The 26,410-nt window shown below is 30.8% G+C and overlaps 1 protein-coding gene across 1 annotated transcript in view; it reads left to right on the top strand.

Moving 5' to 3' along the window:
• LOC134698324 (uncharacterized) overlaps nucleotides 1–25,026 on the top strand; it is a 37,302-nt gene extending 12,276 nt beyond the window's left edge. Inside the window, exons 3-7 of the mRNA XM_063560484.1 lie at nucleotides 6,460–6,535; nucleotides 16,418–16,568; nucleotides 16,952–17,259; nucleotides 22,536–22,708; nucleotides 23,255–25,026. Of these exons, the coding sequence (XP_063416554.1) occupies nucleotides 6,460–6,535; nucleotides 16,418–16,568; nucleotides 16,952–17,259; nucleotides 22,536–22,708; nucleotides 23,255–23,387 (841 nt within the window). The 3' untranslated portion in view covers nucleotides 23,388–25,026. The remainder of the gene's footprint in view (nucleotides 1–6,459; nucleotides 6,536–16,417; nucleotides 16,569–16,951; nucleotides 17,260–22,535; nucleotides 22,709–23,254) is intronic.
• The last annotated feature ends 1,384 nt before the right edge of the window (nucleotides 25,027–26,410 follow it).

The raw sequence follows: 26,410 nt of genomic DNA, 5'->3' as shown, positions 1-26,410 counted from the left end.
GAGCTATATCCAGTGTGTTTTATATCATATAAACTAATGTTTAAATACTATGCTAGATTAACTGACATTGAAGTTGGAAACAACCCAAAATTTGATCTATTAAAATCTGCATTCATTGAAGATAAAAAAAATTGTATACACTAAAGAGCGCTTGCTGGGTACAGTCCTTACATAAATTAAAAAAGTTAATCAACTTTGATTCACTTCAAATATCACATAATATGTTTGAGGACTCACTGAAAAACTTTTATAAATGCAAGATTTTGGGTCAACTTGAGAATATTAAATCTAATAACACAGGTAAACTAAGATTTTATAGTAAAATGTGCTCATCATTTGACTTGAAAGCTTACTTAAGATTTGATATTAAAAAATATGATAGGTCACTGCTTACAAAAATTAGAATAAGTGCACATTCACTTGCAATTGAAACTGGGAGGTATAGCAAACCAAACATTTTAGCAAGTGAAAGATACTGCAAACTTTGTAAAGATAAAGTGGAAGATGAAGTTCATTTTCTTTTACATTGTCCTCTATATAAAGACCTTCGAGAGAAGTTTGATATTTTCAAAAACCTTAATAATGATGATGATATTCAATCAACGATCTATTTACTTAATCCAGTAAAACTAGTTAACACCAGACAAATATGTAGTTATTTAAGTCAAGCTTTTGAAGCTCGTAATAATAATCTAATGTCAGTTGGTCTACCATAAGTATAATACTATGTAATACTGTGATATTATATATATAATTGGTACTTCAAATGTTTTCTTTATGTTGTATTTGCATAAATTGTCATGTTTAATGTGTTTATATCTTGGAATACGCATTGTATCATATGTGCTTTGTCCAATAAAATATTTGAATTTGAATTTGAATAATGTTTTTGGAATGATAGAACTATTTTTTTTGTTTAATAGATTTGCTTTTCAATTTCATTGTGAAAATTAAAAAATGGACGATAGTTCTTTGAGACGATTACAAATGAATGATTAAAAAATGCTTAGATGTACCATATTTATCCATCAATTAAAATTTATAATACTACCATTTTGCATGGAAAAATATTGTTGATATATTTAGTGCCACATGTGTAAGAAACTAATAAACTTATTCAATGTATAGCATTTGTGATATTCTTTAGTACGTGTTTTGTTACACCTTATCATATTCATACATAATTGGTCGTTCACGGTTAAAATAGGAAACTTTATCAGTTAAATAGTTAGACGGACCTAAACGACCGCGCTGAAGTACGTCCATTATTCATAGTTCATTATTCAAAATTCGATAATGAAATAGTTCACTATATGTTAAAAAATGAATAATGAAATCAGAATAATGAAATAGTTTATGTTTCATTATTCAACTTGAAGCGGTGAATAGTGATATATAAGTTACAAAAATTGACTGTGACACTATATATCTCATTGTTTGTATTGTATTATGAAAAAAAATTATTGATGTTGTAATGTTTATGCCCTTTGGGGCCCATAATTGGAAAATAAAATATCTTATCTTATCTTATCTTATCTTATCTTATAGCTATATCCCGTATTTCTTAATTCGTCATCGTGGTGTTACCTAAACGCTGAATAAACAAGAAAACACTGAAATGAATTTATTTTAATTTAGTTGCTCTCTACATTGAATTAACTATCCTTTCTGTTGTAGTAGTAGTAGACATTAATCAATACAAAAGTACTTAGAAGGTAAAATAAACAGAAATAAGAGAATATGTGTGTAATCTAAAGCCATTAAAATTAAAACAACTTTAGATGACACAAATCGATATAGCTGAAACAGAATAAAATAATCAATTTCAAACTTTTACTTCATTTGCCCTAGATGATCGTTCAAACTATTTATACTTGAACGTGATATATAAATATAGTCAATAAACTACCATGTATTGATTGGGGCCTAAATGTGAACACCAAGAAAACACAAACTATGATTTTATCAAATAGTAAAAATAGATCTTTATTAGATAAACATTATTTTTATTTTGGTCCCCAACCATTAGAATCTGCTACGGAATATAAATACTTAGGTATAGTCTTCAACAATAGAGGTAAACTTAATATAGCAGCTGAAAATCTTGCTGATAAAGCACGTAAGGCATATTTCGCCTTGAAATCAAAATTACCATATTCTAATTGTATTGCAGTGGAAAAATGGGTAAGACTTTTCAACTCATTAATTTCACCAATTATGACTTATGGATCTGAAATTTGGATCTCAGATTTTAATATAAATCTTGACACTGCTGATAAACTACCATTTGAAAAGGTTCAGAATATGATTATGAAAAATGTTCTTGGTGTTCATGGTAAGGCTTCCAATTTAGCTTTACGTACAGAACTTGAGCTATATCCAGTGTGTTTTATATCATATAAACTAATGTTTAAATACTATGCTAGATTAACTGACATTGAAGTTGGAAACAACCCAAAATTTGATCTATTAAAATCTGCATTCATTGAAGATAAAAAAAATTGTATACACTAAAGAGCGCTTGCTGGGTACAGTCCTTACATAAATTAAAAAAGTTAATCAACTTTGATTCACTTCAAATATCACATAATATGTTTGAGGACTCACTGAAAAACTTTTATAAATGCAAGATTTTGGGTCAACTTGAGAATATTAAATCTAATAACACAGGTAAACTAAGATTTTATAGTAAAATGTGCTCATCATTTGACTTGAAAGCTTACTTAAGATTTGATATTAAAAAATATGATAGGTCACTGCTTACAAAAATTAGAATAAGTGCACATTCACTTGCAATTGAAACTGGGAGGTATAGCAAACCAAACATTTTAGCAAGTGAAAGATACTGCAAACTTTGTAAAGATAAAGTGGAAGATGAAGTTCATTTTCTTTTACATTGTCCTCTATATAAAGACCTTCGAGAGAAGTTTGATATTTTCAAAAACCTTAATAATGATGATGATATTCAATCTACGATCTATTTACTTAATCCAGTAAATCTAGTTAACACCAGACAAATATGTAGTTATTTTAGTCAAGCTTTTGAAGCTCGTAATAATAATCTAATGTCAGTTGGTCTACCATAAGTATAATACTATGTAATACTGTGATATTATATATATAATTGGTACTTCAAATGTTTTCTTTATGTTGTATTTGCATAAATTGTCATGTTTAATGTGTTTATATCTTGGAATACGCATTGTATCATATGTGCTTTGTCCAATAAAATATTTGAATTTGAATTTGAATAATGTTTTTGGAATGATAGAACTATTTTTTTTGTTTAATTGATTTGCTTTTCAATTTCATTGTGAAAATTAAAAAATGGACGATAGTTCTTTGAGACGATTACAAATGAATGATTAAAAAATGCTTAGATGTACCATATTTATCCATCAATTAAAATTTATAATACTACCATTTTGCATGGAAAAATATTGTTGATATATTTAGTGCCACATGTGTAAGAAACTAATAAACTTATTCAATGTATAGCATTGGTGATATTCTTTAGTAAGTGTTTTGTTACATTTTATCATATTCATACATAATTGGTCGTTCACGGTTAAAATAGGAAACATTATCAGTTAAACAGTTAGACGGACCTAAACGACCGCGCTGAAGTACGTCCATTATTCATAGTTCATAATTCAAAATTCGATAATGAAATAGTTCACTATATGTTAAAAAATGAATAATGAAATCAGAATAATGAAATAGTTTATGTTTCATTATTCAACTTGAAGCGGTGAATAGTGATATATAAGTTACAAAAATTGACTGTGACACTATATATAGCTATATCCCCTATTTCTTAATTCGTCATCGTGGTGTTACCTAAACCAGGGACGTATATAGTCCTTACCTAAACGCTGAATAAACAAGAAAACACTGAAATGAATTTATTTTAATTTATTTTCTCTCTACATTGAATTAACTATCCTTTCTGTTGTAGTAGTAGTAGACATTAATCAATACAAAAGTACTTAGAAGGTAAAATAAACAGAAATAAGAGAATGTGTGTGTAATCTAAAGCCATTAAAATTAAAACAACTTTAGATGACACAAATCGATATAGCTGAAACAGAATAAATAATCAATTTCAAACTTTTACTTCATTTGCTCTAGATGATCGTTCAAACTATTTATACTTGAACGTGATATATATATATAGTCAATAACCAGAGACAACTGTTTTGTTTTCCCTATTTCGTGTAAGTTCTCATTTTTCGTAGCCTCATTAGAGATCATAGGAGTAGGGATAAATCTTATGTAGAGTATCCTATATCGAAAGACAGGTTTTTGTGATTTGTTTTGGGGAAATTAATCATTTCAAATTGAAAATACTTTTTGTGAAAAAAACATGAGATCCAAAGTATTAATTCCAACACATACTGAAAGGCTCTGTAAGTGTCGATCTCTATTTTGTTAACCCAACAATAAACTCCTTTAAAATAATCTATCTGACTGTAGCGTTTACATAAAAAAAAAAAAACGAACATGTGGTATGATTGCGAATTAGACAACTCTCCATAAGAAACAAAAATAACACAGACATTAACAATTATAGGTCATCTTACGGCCTTCAATATTGACGACACTGATCAAAAGTTATTTCTAACGAACAGTTGGTACATTTTAAATACAGAAATTGTTTGTTGAACTTTGTTATAAGAAATATACATGCATATTCACGATGTTTTATGTTCAGTCGTATTTCTCATGATATCGAGATCACTTTCATACAAGTGAGAGGTTTAGCTAGCTATAAATGAGTTTTAATCCACCATTTGCTAAGAAGTTCCAAGTCAGGAATATGACAGTTGTTAACCATTTGTTTGATGTGTTTTAACTTTTGATTTTGACATTTGATTTGGGACTTTCCTTTTTGAAACCTCGGAGTTCTGTATTTTTGTACGTTTCCTTTTTGCATTATAAGATTGTGAAACTGAATCTAAAATATGTCCATCTTTGCTGCATATTGATCCTAATACATATTCCCTTACTCGTGATGGCGTCCGAAAAAATTTCTTAAAGATTTTACCATATTTAACCATTGGTATAATAACGCTTAACCCAGGAAATCATGGTAGGATAGTCAAGCTTTGGAATATCGTGTCAACTGGAAGATATACACTCCGTTGCCTTCTCTGGGATCGGATCGATTCGATGTTTCAGGTTAATCTCTTTTCGCGGGTTTATTAACTTTTTATGTTTGATCTCATGTAGGTTGGGTGCCCAACTTTTAAGTATACCTGCAACTCTTGAATTGAATTTTAAGTGTACGCATTGTTATGCATTTACTTTTATACATTGACCAGAGGTATAGGGGGAGGGTTGATATCTCATATTCATGTTTAACCCAGCCGCATTTTTGCGCCTTTCCCAAGTCAGTAGCCTCTGGTCTTTGTTAGTCTTGTATCATTTTAAATTTAGTTTCTTGTGTAAAATTTGTAAATTAGTATAGCGTTTATTATCACTGAACTAGTATATATTTGTTTAGGGGCCAGCTGAAGGACGCCTTCCAGGTGCGGGAATTTATCGTTACATTGAGGACCTATCGGTGACCTTCTTTCTATGGTCTGGTTGTTGTCTCTTTGATATATTCAATAATTCCATTGTCAATTTTAAGTTCGTCAAATATTCCAGACTGGAACCACTATGTATGTTAGTTCATACCTTGTCTCGAGGATGAATAAGGATAGTGTAAGAACAACGAAAAGTTCCTCTTTTATCTCTAACATTGATTAGATTTATTGTTTCATCGACATTTACCTTTATGTATAGGCAAATAATTCTAAAACCGCATTGGTGGTCCAATTATTAACTACTCTACTAGATCTATCTACGCTATCTAGACAGGGAATACCGGGAAGCCCAAGAATTACACCAAAGAATTACACCTTCCATTGAGTGATTCGGTATTATATTATTTCGTATGCTGTACATATTTATCAATAATAACACTCCTTTTTAACAGTTGTTGGGATATGTGATTACAATAGTTTATTTCTAACGATTTTAACCTGTTTAAAGTTAGTATAATGTAATTATGGTTCAATTGTGTCAATGCGATTTTTTTCTTTGATACCAAACAAAAAAGAAATAGTTCATAGAAACCGAGATTTTATATATAAGACTTAGTATTTTAAGTATTGAAATATCGATAAGATCTTTTTAAAATCATTTTCTCCATAGCAACCATTGTTTATATGCATTGTTTGTCTTATCGATTACCAGATGGCGCTGTGACAGTTCTATGACGGTTATGAATTAGTAATAGCATTGATTAGCTTTTAAATTGCAGGATTCCCAAACGTTTTACGATGTGGTGATTTGTAGCAGTTAAACGTACTTCATTTTGAAACATGTTATTGCAGTTGAACTTTCATGACTAGTTAACATTGCTTAATTGAGATTTAACAAACTTTTGAGTTGTCAATTTCTTGGTTACAGACATACCGCTATGGAAGAGTTACTAAAAAATCCAGATATTCAGGGCAAAATCAAAAGACTCAGTCCACATGTGCGGGTAAGTTAAAAGGAAGGTCAAAATTCTCAGTCCACATGTGCGGGTAAGTTAAAAGGAAAATCAAAAGTCTCAGTCCACATGTGCGGGTAAGTTAAAAGAAAAAAAACAAAAGTCTCATTTCACATGTGTCGGTAAGTTAAAAGAAAAAATCAAGTTTCAGTGCACATGTGTGGGTAAATTAAAAGAAAAAATCAAGACTCGGTTCACATGTGCGGGTAAATTAAATGAAAAAAAATAAGTCTCAGTTCACATGTGAGGGTAAATGAAACGAAAAAAATCAAGTCTCAGATCACATGTGTGGGTAAGTTAATTAGAAATTTCAAAACTCTCAGTTCACATGTGTGGGTAAGTTAATAAGAAAATTCAAAACTCTCAGTGCACATGTGTGGGTAAGTTAATAAAAAAATTCAAAACTCTCAGTCCACATGTGCGGGTATGTTTAAAGGAAAACATCAAAGACTCAGGTCACATGTGCAGGTTTGTTTAAAAAAATATTAAAAGACTCAGTGCACATGTGCGAATAAGTTGAAAGGAAAAAAATAAAAATACTTTGTTCACATGTGCGGGTTGTTTATTTTTATTTTAGCAATCTTTGTACTTTTCTTTCCTTTTTATTAATGCAAATTAGAAGTATCTTAAGAATGAGTTGTATATATAATATATATATAATAGATATAGGAGTTTCAATGAGACAACTCTCCATCCAAATAACAATTTAAAAAGTAAACCATTATAGGTTAAAGTACGGCCGTCAACACGGAGCCTTGGCTCACACCGAACAACAAGCTATAAAGGACCCCAAAATTACTAGTGTAAAACCATTCAAACAGGAAAACCAACGGTCTGATCTATATAAACAAAACGAGAAACCTTTATTTTCTTATTGTACTGTCCCAATAATCGACCTTGAACACTGAAATGACCACTGTCTTCCTTGGTTTGTTTTCTTCAAACGGTTTTAAAAAGGACCAAAAAGATAGGTTACATCAGTCCGAGCAATGATTAAAAGAATTGCATATTATCTGAAAACAAATTTATATTTTTTTAAATATTAATAAGGCCGTTAGTTTTCTCGTTTGAATTGTTTTACATTGTCATGTCGGGGTCTTTTATAGCTGACTATGCTGTATGGGCTTTTCTCATTGTTGAAGGCCGTACGGTAACCTTTAAGTGTTTATGTCTGTGTCATTGATCACTTGTGGACAGTTGTCTCACTGGCAATCATACCACATCTTCTTTTTTTTTTTATATAAATTGAAATTGTTTTGATTGTACATTTTTTCTATGGACGATTAATATACTAGAACCCACAAAGTTTTTCATCCATTGCTAATCCTCACCTGTATAAAAACGATAGTAACAATTCAATGCCTGAGGTATATAGTAACAATTCAATGCCTGAGGTATATAGTAACAATTCAATGCCTGAGGTATATAGTAACAATTCAATGCCTGAGGTATATAGTAACAATTTAATGCCTGAGGTATATAGTAACAATTCAATGCCTGAGGTATATAGTAACAATTCAATGCCTGAGGTATATAGTAACCGGTTCTGGTTCTGATTGGTGTATTTTTTAATTTGTGTTCATACTATAAGTTATATGGTTCGCTACTGACCCCATACGGATCCATAGAGGGTTAGTAAAATCCATAGGGGGTGAGGCCGGAGGCCGAGTCCCCTATGAATTTTATTCACCCTCTATGGATCCGTAAGGGGTCAGTAGTTAACCGTATAACGAATTTATCGAACGCTGGACCTTTTTCTGCGTCGTTTTGTTGAAAAATAAACAACGAAACGCAACAACATTAATAGATGACGTCGCCATTAACGCGTCATGAACCCCCTATGAAACCTACTAACCCCCTACGGTCTCATAGGGGGTCACCACGTGACGGCGTTTAACCAATCACAACGTGATATTTTATCAATGGTCCGATAAATTCAAACAACCTTCCTTTGTAGTAGAAATTAAATAAATGCTAAACCTATTCTCTACTACTTTCTTATTACAGCTAATGTCAATGATGCATAGAAAACATGCATTAATTGTACACATGATTTAACAATATCAAATATACATAAAAGCACAAATTTCTGATATATTTAAATTAATTTAAATGTATTTGTAAAGATAAGAAACTGAACATCTACAAGACTTTATCCAATAGCAGTTGTACCCCTGGTTTTTGCTCTGGCTCGTGTTAAGCAGGCTACAAGGTTGTGTTTTATATTCTGATGTTTGTCTTATGGGCTTTTTTTTTTGCCATGGCGTTGTCAGTTATCTACTTATGATTGTCCCTTTGGTATCTTTTACCTCGCTTTAATAGACAAATTATTTGTATTGTGATTGTTTATGTTAAAGACAATGTTGTGTCGATTGATCTAATAATTAATATCTGTAGTGGAATCAAAAATAGTTTTCCATTAACAGTCAATATTTAAATGTCAGACTAAGTACTTTTATTGATGTGCTACCAACATAGTCCTGAAAAAGGAACAATTGGTTTTAGATCACCATTCAAAGTCTTAGATAAACAATGATATATTTTAAATCTTCGTCAATAACTTGTGGGGATTTTTTTTTCAGTTTCATGTTCTCAGGGAGTTTATTTTGCGTTTGGTTTGGTTTGAATTTGTTTTGTGTTTTTTGTTTTGTTTTGTTTTGTGTTTTGTTTGGGGTTTTAGTGTGTTTTTTTCTGCATTAATACCATCATTATCTTATATTTCCACTTTTGAATACGTTTATCTCTCAATTTTTTGTATCCTTGATGCCTATATTTTACAATGATTAGTACGTGTAAAGGAGTATGTCCGGTAAGGGCCGATTTTGGCCTCAAATTTCAGGTTAATCTAACGAATGTTTTTGGACACTTTTTAAACACTTAAGTGTCTATTTCAATTGATTAGATTGGTTTATATGAAAGATTTAAACTGATTTAGTCATTAAAAACGCTCTGATTCAAATATGAAAAATCTATCAAATATGTCAAAATCTTCACTTTTCAGTTGATTTTTTGTAAAAAGTGAAAGTGGCCGTATCCGTGTTCATCCTCAACCTTTATATATGTTTAGTATTATCATCAAATACAACTTTCATTTCAATATTATGAATAAACACGAATGCGGCCACTTTCATTTAGACGGAAATTGTCTAAAAATTAACCAAAATGCCTAAATATTGAAGATTTCAGTAATTTAGCATGACTTTATGATGCTAGAACGCGATATTTTTGCATTGTATTGTCAAAAACAGTTCATATTTTTGTGGCAGAATCATACTTTTTCTAAAATATAGCTTAATGATTACATTTTCACAATTTTCTAAAACTGCTATATTTTGGGGCCAAAATGGGGTCTTTCTGAACCTACTGATCCTTTCATAAAAAAAAAAGGAATATTGCGAAAAAGTCAACAACCCATCAGTATAAATAAATCAACATACACTTCAGTGCACAACCTTTACGGTTCTTCGTGATTCCTACATTGTAGAACTGGTTAGATTTAACTTGTGTGGATATTGAACCATACGGAATGTGGTTAATCCTATTAATTGTGCTGTCAGATTTCAGGTAAATCGGAAATATTAATGAGACTGAAAGAGCTATGTGATCGATTCCGTGTTCTGTCTACTTACTCAACCAAAACTAAACACGCTGTTTCAAAACAAAGTGACGTCACATCCGCTTATCATAGCAGCAGTAAGAAAGATATAATCATTAAAAACGAAGAAACACTGTCGGATTATGTCGAAGTGCTGTTCAACTGATCTTTTTGTAGTTGAAGCCAGTTCATATTTTAATTTGATATTATTAGTTAAAGGAGGCGGACTGTATCAATGGATCAATCAAAGACAAACATACAAAAGACACTGAAAAGTAAATAGTTATCATAGGTACCAGGCATATAATTTAATACGCCAGACGCGTATACGACACATCAGCAGTGACGCTCAGATTAAAAAAAGATAGAAAGCCAAACAAGTGCAAAGTTGAAGAGCATTTATGGCACAAATTCCAAAAAGTTGTGCCAAATACGGCTAAGGTGATCTATGCATGGGAAAAGAAAAACCTTAGTATTTCGAATAATTCATACTTTTGCAAACAGTAAATTTAGAATAATGACCATATTTAAATGATATTCATGTCAACACCTAAGCGGTGACTACTGGGCTGGTAATACCCTCGGGGACAAAACGTATGGACCCAATGGTGTGAATAGTTATCAAAGTTACAAGGCTTATAACTTAATAACTTAATAATAGATAAAAAAAAAAGTCCACAGTAGCTGTCCATACAATAGGTTAAACTATTAACCTCCCGCGAGTAGACACTAACTACACCCCCAGACAATATAGTAAATAGATAAACGAACTATCAATTAGATTTCTTAAGGACAAATCATTTGAATATAAACCACAAACGAAATAGGCAGAGACACGTGATGTAGTATAAAGTAAAATCACAAAAATACTGAACTCAGAGGAAAATCAATTTGGAAAGTCCATAATCACATTGCAAAATCAAAAAACAAAACGCATCAAAAACGAATGGACAAGAACTGTCATATTCCTGACTTGGTACAGGCATTTTCAAATGTAGAAAATGGTGGATTAAACCTGGTTCTATAGCGCTAACCCTCTCACTTTAATAACAGTCTCATCAAATTCCGTTACATTTACATGATGCGTTAAATAAACAGTCACAATCAATAAAATAGTCAAAATATGGGAACATCAGTCATCATCGTATAACAATTTAACAGGACACAACAACTTCTACTATCTACGAACACATGGATTGATTTGAGTGTCTGACGTCAGAAAAATTATATACGTCACATAAATTTGTCGTTCAATGTGCATACAATAGTTATCCAAAGTACCTGGATTATAAACAATTTTAAATTTTACATAGGCAATGAGCGCAGACAGGGTTAAAAAAAATCAAAAGTATGTAAGAATAAATTACAGAAATATACGTCACATAAATTTGTCGTTCAATGTGCATACAAACAATTTTAAAATTTACATAGGCAATGTACGCATACAGGGTTAAAAAATCAAAAGTATGTAAGAATAAATTACAGAAATAGACCGAGATTCAAACTAGTCCAAAAATTATACATAGAATATATGAGAATCCAAAACTTTTTAAAGGGAACAATTTAACAGGACACAATAACATCTACTGTCTAAGAACACATGGATTGATTTGAGTGTCTGACGTTAGAAAAATTATATACGTCACATAAATTTGATGTTCAATGTGCATACAAACAATTTTAAACAAATTTTCATAGGCAATGTACGCATACAGAGTTAAAAAATCAAAAGTATGTAAGAATAAATTACAGAAATAGACCGAGATTCAAACTAGTATACAAATTCCCTTTTAATCACAATCTTTCATTGGCTATCTCTATCGATCACATCATAAAAAAGAACCAAAAATAAACAACAAAACTATGTCTCGTGTTTTTTAAAGAGATGGACGTTTAAAGCTAACTCGGCTGTGTATTTTTGTGTGCTGGAGTAGATTGTTTTTTTAATGTATCCATTTTTATTCTGAAGTTAGTCACCACTTCAGTTTTATCATCTATATCTATTATATAGTCATTTTATACTGTTTGCAATGTATGAATCATTCTAAATAATAAGGATGTTCTTATCCAAGGCAGAAAACCCTAGCCGTAGTGGGCACAATTTTTTTGGAACTTTTGGTCCTCAGTGCTCTTCGAAACTTTTTTGCACGAAACGCACGTCTGGCGAATTAAATTTTAAACCTGGTACCTTTTGTTGGCTATTTTTCGTGTGTTTCTCTGTCCCTTATATTCTCCCATTTATGTGTATTGTAGTCCTGTCATGTGATGATGTCATTTTAATGTTATATTTAACATTGCCATAAAAACGGGAGGTTTGGCATACCACAAAACCGGGTTCAACCCACCATTTAAGATTTTTTTTCTTAAAATGTCCTGTACCAAGTCAGGAAAATGATCTTTGTTATATTCTAGTTCGTTTCTGTTGTGTCGTTGTTCTCCTCTTATATTTGATACGTTTCCCTCAGTCTTAGTTCGTAATCCGGATTTGTTTGTTTTTTCTCAGTTGATTTACGAGTTTCGAAAAGCGGTATACTACTATTGCCTTTATTTACAACAATTCACAAAATCTAAACTGGTAGATATGTAAGAGATATGTGACTATAAAGTGTTAAGAAACACAAAACAAATATTTCAGTAGAGTATACCAAAAAAGTTTATGGATGTAATTCAAGTGGACGACTTGCCAGAGAAGTTCATTTACATTTTCAACCTTCGAAGGTCATGGGAGACAAACCCTTGTTTGACTATTTCTAACAACCTTTGAAGGCCATTGGACTCAACCCATATCATTGTTTGGCTATTTCTAACAAGTTTTGAAGGTCATGGGACACAAAACAGAGTATGATCGACTATTTATAACAAGTTGTGAAGGTCATGGGACACAAACTAGAGAATGAACATCTGAAGTCTGTGATACCCTTTGCCACCTCTAAATAAAGTCCTGGATTATTATTGATCGTCATTGTCTTTTTCCTCAGGAATATTGATGCTGTTAAGTTTTAAATGTTCCCAGGTTTAACCAATATCGATGCAAATTCTTACTAACTACAATTTAAATTTGTAAACACACCTTTTTATCGAATAGTGAGCTGTTATTTGGTATTAAGTTGAAAGTAAAATAAAGTAGTGGTCGATATTACTTAAAAGTGATCCCTAGCATTACAAAGACTACATTGATTTTGTAATTGTATCTAACCATTCTTTAAATTGGCACTTGTTTTCTCTTTTTCGTGTATTATGACAGATGGTTGGAACCCTGGCCTTTGAACATGTAATTAACATTATTTCCAAATGACACGGAAACCTATTTCGATACGAAAATTGGAGATTGATTAGAACCAAAAATTGTTTCAGAAAATTATTGATGACGTAGAATGCAAATTTATCTCTTTTTGTCCAAAATAGATTATTTAGGACGGTTAAAATTACTTCTTTATTGAAGTTAAGATCGCACAAACAATTATTTCTATCACTTTATCTACATTGTATCACCACTATATCTAAATTGTATCACCACTCTTATCTACATTACATCACCACTTTGTATATATCTACATTGTATCATCACTCTATCTACATTGTATCATCACTATATCTACATTATATCACCACTATATCTACATTATATCACCACTATATCTACATTGTATCACCACTATATCTGCATTTGATTACCACTTTATCTGTATTGTATCACCACTATATCTACATTGTATCACCACTATATCTACACTATATCACCACTATATCTACATACTATCATCACTTTATCTACATTGTATCACCACTATATCTATATTGTATCACCACTATATCTGCATTTGATTACCACTTCATCTACATTGTATCACCACTATATCTACATTGTATCACCACTATATCTACATTGTATCACCACTATATCTACATTGTATCACCACTATATCAAAATTGTATCACCACTATATCTACATTGTATCACCACTATATCTACATTGTATCATCACTTTATCTACATTGCAACACTACTATACCTTCATTGAAACACCACTACCAAACGCAACATCAAACCAAAATCTTTAAACACAACACATTAACAAAAAAAAAACAAAAAAGAGAAGAAAACACATTCACAAGTCGTACCGTTTTGTGATTACCAATATCAGTGATCACGAAACAGTACTTCTCTGAAAATCTTCATCATGGTCGCATTAACCAATACCATAGAGCCTAAACATAGCAGCTTACACCTTCTAGTATCTTAAATAGATTTTGAACAGCGTCCGTGTACCTTAATATAGATATTCTAAGGCAATGTTCACGACGTTAAGTAAATTCCTAGAGGTTATTTCTTATTCTTTTTTTCCCGGTGTATGTTTCTCTGCTTTTGATTGTTTTGTTTTTTAAGGTGTATTTGGGTTTTTTTTAGTTTACTTAATTTGTGGAATTTCTAAACTCATGATAATAAGCAACTACAGAGCACATTCACACATATAATATAAAACAGTGACCAGTTTTTAAACGCGGGCAAAGGTATCTCGAGCAAATACAAATTTTAAAAGGATAAAAAGACAGATATTAATAAAACAATTGTTAACTTTTGAATTCAGTTGATCCAATGACTTACCAACGTCATCAAAATTCAATAATTGTATAATGTCTTGAAATGCTCTTTTAGCATCGCATCTTATTATGTCTTGTTAAAACGGTGTAGATCACATATCTGTAAATTTCCATTACACCACTTAATTGTGCAATGATTCTGCAATGTACATATTATTCATTGTTAATTTAATTATATTTCACCTAGCAAGGAAATTATTAAATCATCAATATAGATGGACTGTGTTATAATGGCTTTCTTTCAAGTAGATATTGAACTGTACACGAAGTCAACTGTTCTAAATAGTTTCAATAGTACATGTCGGTAACATTAACGAAACATTTAACTATTCCATATACAGTAACATCGATAATCAAGATCCGGTTTATGATAAACACATCTCTTCCTTGAATATATCAGAATTCAATCCTGACAACGCATCCTGGACAACCTTTCTATAAATTATTAATTCTAAAGCTCAAATATATACAAAGTACCAAATAATTAATCTACTAAAACATTGTAAAATGTCAACATAATCCATACTTCTATAGACATTACTGTTTCATATGACATTATATATTCTATATAACTGTTTCGTATTACATTATATATTGTATATTACTGTTTCGTATGATATAATGAGTTTTAAACATGTCTCTATTTTCTATATTACTGTTTCTTATGATTATATATTCTATATTACTGTTTCGTATGATTATATATTCTATATTACTGTTTCTTATGATTATATATTCTATATGACTGTTTTGTATCATATATATAATGATTTTAACTCATCAGTGGCACTCAAATCAAAATAGTTAAAAAGGCAAACAGGTATAAAGTTAAATAGCATTAAAGACTCAAATACCAAAAAGTTGTGCCAAATACGGCCAGGTGAACAAGTCTGTCATTGTAATACAATCAAAACTAAAAGAATAGTATGATACTGAACGAAAACTGTAAAGTCTAGTTTAAGTTTGTTTTACCGTTTAAGAAAAGGTTGAGTATTTAAAACTCCAATTCTTATTTAATTTTTAACCGTGCAAATTTATGAAGAGGTAAAATACAGTCAAAACTTAAGATCTGATTTAAGTTTTTTACCGTACAAGATACTTTGGAATTTTTTTATCCTCAATGCTCTTCAACTTTGTACTTGTTTGGCATTATAAATGTTTTGATATGAGCGTCACTGATGAGTCTTATGTAGACGAAACGCGCGTCTGGGGTACTAAATAATAATCCTGGTACCTTTGATAACTATATACTGGAACTATTGTCGGAGCGTGAGTGTCTCGGTGACCCAAAGAGCTATGCAAGCTGAAGCATTGTCTTATTAATGAATTATACGTTGCAAAGGAAGGGAATTATTTTATATAGGTTGCGTAACACCTGAACTATTCACAAGAATAGTAGAACGTTAAAACATCCTCTTACTGGAAAGGTATACATACTTCTTTGACTGTATAAGATACTGAAACATTGTTCTGTTAATCAGATGAGTATTAGATACATTTTGACAATCATTTTATCTTATATGTAGTTTATGTACGAGTCACTAATTATCCCACTCATTATTTGTTTGGACCATTTGCAATATTTCTTTTACCCATGTATTATATATGCTTTTACTACCAGGGAGTAAGAACATCATCAATACTACATCCGCTAACCGTTATGTGTTTTATTTTAGAAAGCATTTGTGGAGAGTCTTCTTGATTTGTTCGAACAAGAAACGGAGGACATGATTGATGCTATAGAAGAAAGTCGGATGGAACTAAGGGGAACAATGTTGGATTTTGAGGACGAGACCGAACAACTCAGGGCAGAGTCTAGAATGTTAGGTACGTAAAAAACCTTTAGAGTCAAATATTCTAAGTATTATATCGATTATATCAAAATAATGTTAAACCCTACATTTTAGAAAGCATTATTTAAAAATGGGTACCTGCGTGTCTATATAAACCATATTCACATGTTTTTGCTGGAATAGGAATATATATATATATATAATAAAAAAAAAGGAGAATACATAAGTCTCTATTTGCATGTTCGATAATTGAATAATGTTTCCTCATCAGCTGTTATTCTTATTACCTGTTATTTTTCTAACCTGTTATTTTTCTAACCTGTTATTTTTCTAACCTGTTATTTTTCTTACCTGTTATTTTTCTTACCTAATATTCTTATTACCTGTTAATCTAATTACATGTTATTCTTATTACAGAACAGCGACGTATGGACTACGAACGGAATAGTGTCAACAAGTACCTAGACGAGAAAGGAAGGAAAAGTAGGTCGTCCAGAAATAGTTCACGTATTTCCTTTATAGACGAACGATCGGATGAGAATAAAACAAGTGTCAAAGACTATATGAAAAGGAAAGAACAAAGTAGGCTTCAGTTTAATGAATCAAGGAGTCCTTCATCACTTAGTGTACCATCCATGGCACCTGTTGAAAGACCCATCAGTTCTCAGTCGTCAAGAAGTTTACCTACTCCAAGCCCTATAATGAGCAAGAAAGCTTTACAAGCGGTTAGTATGCGATTACTTCATTTTATACGACTAGATAAAATTATGTGTTTATATTACATATCATTTCAACAGTTCTTCCAAAAATATCATAGGAACGTGCATCAGGATCAAGATATACTAGTCAACAAAAGAAACGATACACGACTTTGAAATAAAATTTATCAAAAAGTTTTTAATATAAAAAAAATGAGATACACTATTTCAAAAAGCTTTCATTTGCAATGTATGCACATGTGATAATGAAAATCAAAACTTGTCGGAAGTATCTAAATTCCGTGTAAATGATCAAAGGGTGCATATTAGTTTTGCGGAAAGTTGAAAAATAAATCGACACATAATTTTCTAAGCACTAAATTAAATTTCAAATTTGTTTAGAAATAATCAATATGGTAATCAAGTTAATTTCATGGTGTAACTAATGGGTTGAAATATTGATTTTTCTAATTTTTAGGAAAAAAAGTGTTTTTTGAAATCTCAGAAAATGCAAAAAAAAAATTTGTTTATTTCGTCTCAAATCAATGCTTTAGATATGAAAACAACACACAGTAAATTTGGAATCTTCTGATTAGTTTTAAGATTGCTACCGCTTTTTGAATATCACTTTACACATACTGTCTGTGGTAAATCAGTTGATAATGTATACATTTTAACGATTTCTCGTAGGACCAAACTTTGCTTAACAACTAAACGAAGAAACTGTATGATTTTTAAAAACAAATTGATGGCAAACACTGTCTTTACCTTTAAATGAGAGGTTGACATCACTAGTTGGAACTTCTGTTTTTAAAATTGTCGTTTTATGTAAATTTTGTAAAAAAAAAAAAAAAAGGCGAAAAAACGTCACAAAAGCAAAAAAAAAAAAAAAATTTAACGGATTTATATTTCCATAATGATTAAGTATTACTACTTTCAATATTGGTCCAACGAACGGAAAACTCTATCTTTAATTTGAAAAAAAGTCTTGTATCATTTCTTTTGTTGACTAGTATATATAGAAAAAAAGAAATCATTGCTCTTATCATCAATAAATGGGAAACCAGAAATCATTGATCTTATTATCGATATATGGGGAAAAGAAAACATTGCTTTAATCAATGATATATAGAAAAAAGAAATCATTGCGCTTCTCGTCGTCAAAAAATCATTCCTCTTTTCATCAATATATGGGGGAAAAGAAATCATTGCTCTAATCATTGATATCTGGGGGAAAGAAATCATTGCTCTTATCATTGATATATGGGGAAACAGAAATCATTGATCTTATTATCGATATATGGGGGAAAGAAAACATTGCTTTTATCAATGATATATAGAAAAAAGAAATCATTGCTCTTCTCGTCGTCAATATATAGAAAAAAAATCATTCCTCTTTTCATCAATATATGGGGAAAAAGAAATCATTGCTCTTATCATTGATATCTGGGGAAAAGAAATCATTGCTCTTATCATTGATATATGGGGAAAAGGAAATCATTGCTCTTATCATTGATATCTGGGGAAAAAGAAATCATTGCTCTTATCATTGATATCGCGGGAAAAGAAATCATTGCTCTTATCATTGATATCTGGAGGAAAGGAAATCATTGCTCTTATCATTGATATCTGGGGGGAAAGAAATCATTGCTCTCATCATTGATATCTGGGGAAAAGAAATCACTGCTCTTATCATTGATATCTGGGGGAAAAGAAATCATTCCTCTTATCATTGATATATGGGGAAACGGAAATCATTGCTCTTATCATTGATATCTGGGGAAAAAGAAATCATTGCTCTTATCATTGATATCTGGGGAAAAGAAATCATTGCTCTTATCATTGATATCTGGGGAAAAGAAATCATTGCTCTTATCATTGATATCTGGGGGGGGGGAAGAAATCATTGCTCTTATCATTGATATCTGGGGAAAAGAAATCATTGCTCTTATCATTGATATGTGGGGGAAAAGAAATCATTGCTCTTATCATTGATATATGGGGAAAAAGAAATCATTGCTCTTATCATTGATATCTGGGGAAAAGAAATCATTGCTCTTATTCATTGATATCTGGGGAATAGAAATCATTGCTCTTTTCATTGATATATGGGGAAACAGAAATCATTACTTTTTTCATTGATATCTGGGGAAAAGAAATCATTGCTCTTATCATTGCTATCTGGGGAAACAGAAATCATTGCTCTTGTCATTGATATCTGGGGAAAAGAAATCATTGCTCTTATCATTGATATCTGGAGTAAAGAAGTCATCGCTTTTATCATCGACATAGGGGGGAATCATTGTTTTTATCATTGAAATCTAGGGGAAAGAAATTATTGATTTTATCATCTATATAAGGGGTAAAAGAAATCATTGCTGTTATCATCAATATATGGGGGAAAATAAAATAAAGTTATTGCATTAAACGCCGATCCTCATGACCCATGTTCTCTAAATATGACATAGACATACTTGGCATATCTACAATTTCCAATTTGCTTTGATAATATTATAATTATCTTAGTAATAATGATGAGCTATTGTTCACTAAGATTTACTAAGATTTGAACGGTTTATTTATTTACAAAATGAACATTTCTAAAAATATTGAAATAACTATATTAAGAGATGTATTTCCATTTTGTTTAAATGACATTGAATTGTAAAAATAGAATCAGTTAAATATCTGATACTTACTCGAAGCCATTCTTAATGACAAAACCGTTATGAATAAGTAATAAGCAATATGAAATTGTAATTTATTTCTGATATTTTCCATATTGAGTTGCTAAGCGGATATCAATATGGAAGGTTCAACAATTTTCCTGCGAAATTGATCCGCAAAGCATGCGTTTTCCCAAAATTGTGTGAATATTTATACCAAGTCCAAAAGGGTAGAATATCATAAACAAAAATCATGAACAAAGGTAAAATACATCGGATAACTAAAATCCTTTATCAGTGAGAAGTAAAAGAATTCTTATGTTGACATGCGGAAGTCAAACTGAAATTATAATATGATCGTTTTACAAATTATCAAGAATCCATGGGCTCGTAATTTTTTTTCAATATTGGTGTTTAGGAGGAGAATACATTCTTTAAAACCGTAAGCGTCCTGACTAAGCGCGCACATGTTTTGATAAATTGTTTCTAACATACGTTTGCAAAGTTTACATAAACTTTGACAAACTATGCAATCGCTAAAGATGCGTCTACAGTTTGTTGTCCATCGTTTGTTAGTACAAACGCTACATTTGTTTCTAACTTGAACTTGATTAAACGATATATTTTTTCTATGTTTGTAAATAATCTGTTTACCAACAACATGTTAATGCCTAATTGAAAGTTCAAACAGGGTCAGTAAAGACTTATTACATGTTGTATTTGTTTCTACTGTCGTAGCGTGTAGAAAACAACAACAAACGCAACATAATGTTTACAAAATTTTGGTTAGAAAGAAATGCAGCCTTAGTACATGACACTTACAGGCTTAATGCATTTTATTCCTCCCCCAGAACATCAATATTATGCTATAACGTGGCTTTAATCCCATGACTGATCATGACTCTCACATATTATGCATTTCCTTTGATAACTGATTTAAGTTTTATCTGTTCATTTAGTTCATATTATCATTTCTATTTTTGTGCGGATTTAGATATATTTTATTTGTGGTAATCCTATCATCATTAGGAAATAAGGAACGTGAACTGCAAAATACTACTTTAATTAAAAGATATATTTATGTAATTTTTCTGCTGTAAGGACTTTTGACACGAAAGCATCGCCTGAATCTTTGTTCATGTTACATGTAACCTTGATAAAATAGATATTCACTATCAAAAATAGCGATGACAAATCCCTAAAAGTCTCAATGGATTATTCACAGCTCTTGGTCTGTTTATGTTTTTTGGTTTTTTTTGTTGGATTTCTGTTTAATAGATGGTAAAGGTTATCGTATGTTCATGAAGTTCTCGACATGTAGTAAAGGTGTATGTCAATTCATGAAGCTCTCGTTTTCACACAAATGTGTGAATATATATACCAATGTCAAAACGGTACAATATCACCAAAAAAAAAAAAAAATCAAGAACAAATGTAAAATACATCGGATAACTAAAATCCTTTATCATTAAGACGTAAAAGAATTCTTATGTTCACATGTGGTAGTCAAACTGAAATTATAATATAATCGTTATACAAATTATCAAGAATCCATGGGCTCGTAATTTTTTTTTCTATATTGGTGTTTGGGAGAAGGAATACATTCTTTTAAACCGTAAGCGTCCTGTCTACGGGTTAATTTTTTTCTAACCAAAATTTTGTAAACGTTGTGTGACGTTTGTTGCTGTTTTCTAAATCTTGAAAAGTAGAAACAAATACATCGTTTAATCTTTGTTTACTGACCCTGTTCGATCTTTCAATAATGAATGAATACCTACTATCACATGTTACCAGAAGCTCAGACTTTAGTTTATGCCGCATACAGTTTTAATGCATATGTATACCTCCTCCTAACCATTCAAATCAAGATATTGCGTGGCTTTCATCACAAAACTGATCATGGTTCTCACATATTATGCATGTAAATATGTGATTTCCTTTGATAACTGATTTAAGTTTTATCTGTTCATTTAGTTCATATTAACATTTTCTATTTTTGTTTATTTGTGGTAATCCAATCATCATAAGAAGATAACGCACGTGATCTACAAAAAAATTCTTTAATTAAAATATCTATTTATGACATTTTTCTGCTGTAAGGACTATAGACACGAAAATATAACACGAATATTTCATTTATGTTACATATAAAAGTGAGAAAGGAAATAGGGAAAGTGTCAAAGCTACAACAACCCGACCATATAACCTTGATGGAAATAGTAATTTATGGCTAAAAATGAAAAAGACAAACAGAAAAACAATAGTACACATGACACATCATGGACAAGTAAAGAATAAACAACACGAACCCCACCAAAAACTAGGGGTGATCTCAGGTGCTCCGGAAGGGTAAGTGAACATGGTGACGATATCAGCATGAAGACAAATATCCCGTCTACTCATTAAGTTTTCAACATGTACTATAGATTTTTGTCTCTCCATGAAGATAACTACATGCTTTAATAAAGATCATGGTCTATTGATGAAGATAACGAAGTAATTGTCTTTGTCTATTCAATGCACCTTGTCTTGGTCTGAGTATGTTTTATTTTGATTTTTATTGGATTTCTGTTTAATTGATGGTTATATTTCATGTCTTTTTATTCATAACACGCAATAAACATATTTTTATTTCAGGAAACCGATGCAATTATGCAGAATCTGTCGACTGCTGATAATAAGTTAGCAACAGAAAGATACAGGCAAACTGAATTGCTAGAGGAAAGAAAGGCAAGAAGGAAAGAAACACATAAGTCGAGGGAGGAACAAGCCCTGGAATTATTAGAGAAGGCTTTAATGATGGACAAACAGTAAGTAAAAGTGTACATGAGCCAGGAAATGTCATTCTTGCAATCAGTCAACTAACAGCATACACATCTACATTGTTGTATTTAAAACAATTGGTGTTTATAAATTGTTTTTTTCTCTTTTTAACATCAATGTATAATAAGGATAAATATGATTTTAAAATGTCTCAGAAATCAATAGTATTTTGAGCATAACACGAAACAATTGTATTTCGTGATGTAAGTAGTTTTGACTGGGTTTTTTAATGCACCAAGGCATACAATAAAGTTACAGTCCCCCAGGGTTTTAAATCACTAAAACATCATATAATTTAAAGAAACATTTCGTTTTAAGCATCCTTGCTGAACTGTGTTCAGTTATAAATATCTTTCATATATGATGTGGTAAGGAAACATATTTGAATGTTGACATTTCTGTCCATAACAGGACAAAATAAATGATGTATAAGTGATGCAACATAACAAAGACAATTTATTTGCATGCATTTAAAACTATTCTTTTTACTTCATAATTTATGTTTCTTAAACTTTATAATTCAAATTTTGCAGACTGACAGCTAAAAAAGAGGCACAAGAAAGGAGACTGAAAGAAAGACTGGAAGAAATGAAGAGAAAGAAAGACAGGACAATGTGTGAAAGTGTGGAACCTTCAGATAGATTACAAGATTTCGAACGTTTTTGATAAATCAAAATATTTTATCACCTCATTACTTGGTGTCAATACACAATTGACAGAAATAGGACAAAGAAGAACTTTTAATTAAGAAAGATAACTCCTAGACTTCAGTACCATACGATAGAGTATTTATATTTATGAAACAGTATTCCGTAGATAAATAGTCAATGAGATCAGTCAACATTATAGTGTTGGCTAAACTGTATACAACAAACTGTTTCATTTTAGATATATCAGTTGTATAAAGATAAGGTGTATCATGTCCTCAAAGTACCATTGTCAACAATTTTGAACGGTTAAAATAAGGAAATATATATTTTATTGTGTTTTGTATTGTTCTACATTTTGGGTTTTTATATTGAATCACAAATTGTATTTTGTTCCGTTCTATAAAATCTAAATTTGAGATTATATTGTTCTATTGTTGAGTTTCTTTTATAGATTTAAAAATAAAATGTTATGCTTCACCTTTAAAATGAGAATTAAAGACAAATTATGTAATGTCAGTTCAATCACCAGAACTACTTTGATGAAACATTGTGCAACGTTAATAAAAAAATTTACGTGGCACCTAACATATATTCTATATTCTGTTTGTTGTAATTGTTACTCTCGTTTTGTGCTTAGGCGGCGTGAAGCAATTACTAATCAATCAATTCTTGCGAACTGTGACTTTAAATATTTATGTTTTGAACTTATAGCAATTTGACTAAGTTGTTTTTTTTATGTTTTCCTATATATTTCATAACTGACATATTCCTTAGAGTAATAGACAATTTGTTAATGAAGTAGAGTATAATATTGATTTACATTAATACAGAATAGGGAAAAAATGCATGCTCTGATACAATGATTGATTTGTATGTTCCTAAAACAACATGCGGCGACATGCACTCACAAAAATCAATACATCTTTATGTTTACAAAATTATTACAAGACAAGTTAAAAGTTGTGTTTGTCGGCAAAATTTCCATAGATATCTTCTCTCATGTATGTAGTTTATGTTTGTACATGTCACGTGACATATAGTTCATTTTTGTACGTTATACGATATTATTTTAAATGATCATTTTGTCAAAATGGACACTATATCTATCATCGTTGTTAGAACTTATTATGCACACATAATAGAAACATTTTTTTTTTTCAGTTATTACTTTTATAATTAGTATTGTTGTTTAAAACATATCACTGAATTACTTTCTTGTTCGTTTCTTTTTCCTTGATTTTTTTATTTTATTTCAAAGCATAATTGACGAGTGTTTCAAGAGCTCATGTGCAAATGGGTGAGAATACGATAATTATTCAAGCGATGAAAATGGACGAATAGGATAGACTTTACATTTAATATTTACCAAGTCTTAGTATGCTTCTTGGACAGTCATTGGTTAGCACTTTTTAAATAGAGAACAAATTTGAGAACGTTTGTATTAGAGTATCAATATAAATAATAAAGGTAAAACACAAATAAAGAGAAATATAAAGTTAGAGTTATTCCCCTTACAATGCATAACAGTCTATTTGAACAATACTTTTGAATACACAATTGTTATCTGTATAGGTTGTGACTTAAATATATGGCAGGCCATATTTACTGTATGTAATAAATGTAAATGTTGTTCAAAATAAATCATTACTAGTATACTTCTTAATGTGATTATGTCAATGAAATAGCCAAAAGTATCATCATGGTATTTCGCTGCATTGAAGACCTGTTGGTGACCTTCTGCTGTTGTCTTTTCTTTGGTCAGGTTGTTGTCTCTTTGACACATTCCCCATTTTCAATCTCAATTTTATGATTTCATTTACTGATGTTCAATACCCCAACGTCATGTAAGATACGGACCAACACCAAAGTGAAAATAAACAAAACAATGAACTTTAAACGTATTAACACAATGTTAATAAGATGGATTTTCTAATAGAGATTTATAATGGTTGAAGGAATCTTACCCCGAGTATAAATACGAGTAAGAGTAACTGAATGATATCAAAATTGTCTTATTTATTGTATTCATAAAAAAAAACATAAAGAAACATCTTAACGTATTTATATGATATAAAGCGTATGCATTAAACCTATTTAATCTCTTTGCTTCTTCACGGCTCTTTGGAGCCCCCCTCCAAGCAGCAATATATCAACTTCACCTGCATAAATGGTATATACAATTCCTAACTCATTTGATAATAAGGAGCTTGCAGCTGATACTCATACTTTATAAAACGTCACCAGTCTCTGAGCAGAAAGTTGACGAACCAGTGTTATGCCAAAGAACGTCTTGCCCTTTTGTCTAAAAAAAACTTCATCGTAAGATACAGAGATCGTGTTGATAAATATTCTGGTTTTTCGTTGTTGAAAATGTTATTTGCTTTAAAGACCTTAACAAAATGTTGACTGCGGTATTCCAAAGTTTACTTATTATGTCTATTTTGTTCAATTTTGTCAATGTAATGGGGGGATGCGACTCTCATATAAATGAAAGGTTGAGTTGGCTGTATTACAAGGGTTTTTTTTTAATTCGTTTGATGTGTTTCAGCTTTTTATTTTGCTGTTTGATAAGGGATTCTCGGTATTGATTTTTTTTCTTGTAGTTCGGTATTTTAGCTATTTTACTTTTCATAACAAGTGGATTTTTTTTTCAATTATACCAAATTTCGAAAAGAGGTGACATATTCCTAATAAATGTTCAAACTAATAAGTCAACAATAAACGGGTACATGTAATGCTATTGCATGAATCGAAAAAGATCAAACGATAACAAACATTATTCTAAGCACAACATGATGAAAAACTAGACTGAACAACACGAATCCCACCAAAAAAAACCAAAGGATCATCTCAGGTCCTTCGTATAGGTAAACAGAGCATGCTCAACATTTTAAGACCTGCCATGCAATCATACAGAGCATGATATATATTCCAAAACTAAAATACAATTTTCCCTAATTCTTAATTAATATCTTATTTAACTTCAGTATAATATCCACATTCTGAATCAAAGTTTAAAACTTATAAAATTGTTTGTTT

The sequence above is a fragment of the Mytilus trossulus genome, chromosome 1, assembly GCF_036588685.1.
Source record: "Mytilus trossulus isolate FHL-02 chromosome 1, PNRI_Mtr1.1.1.hap1, whole genome shotgun sequence".
NCBI lineage: Eukaryota > Metazoa > Mollusca > Bivalvia > Mytilida > Mytilidae > Mytilus > Mytilus trossulus.
Note: the sequence above shows the minus strand (reverse complement) of the source record. Positions and strands in the feature narration are given on the sequence as shown.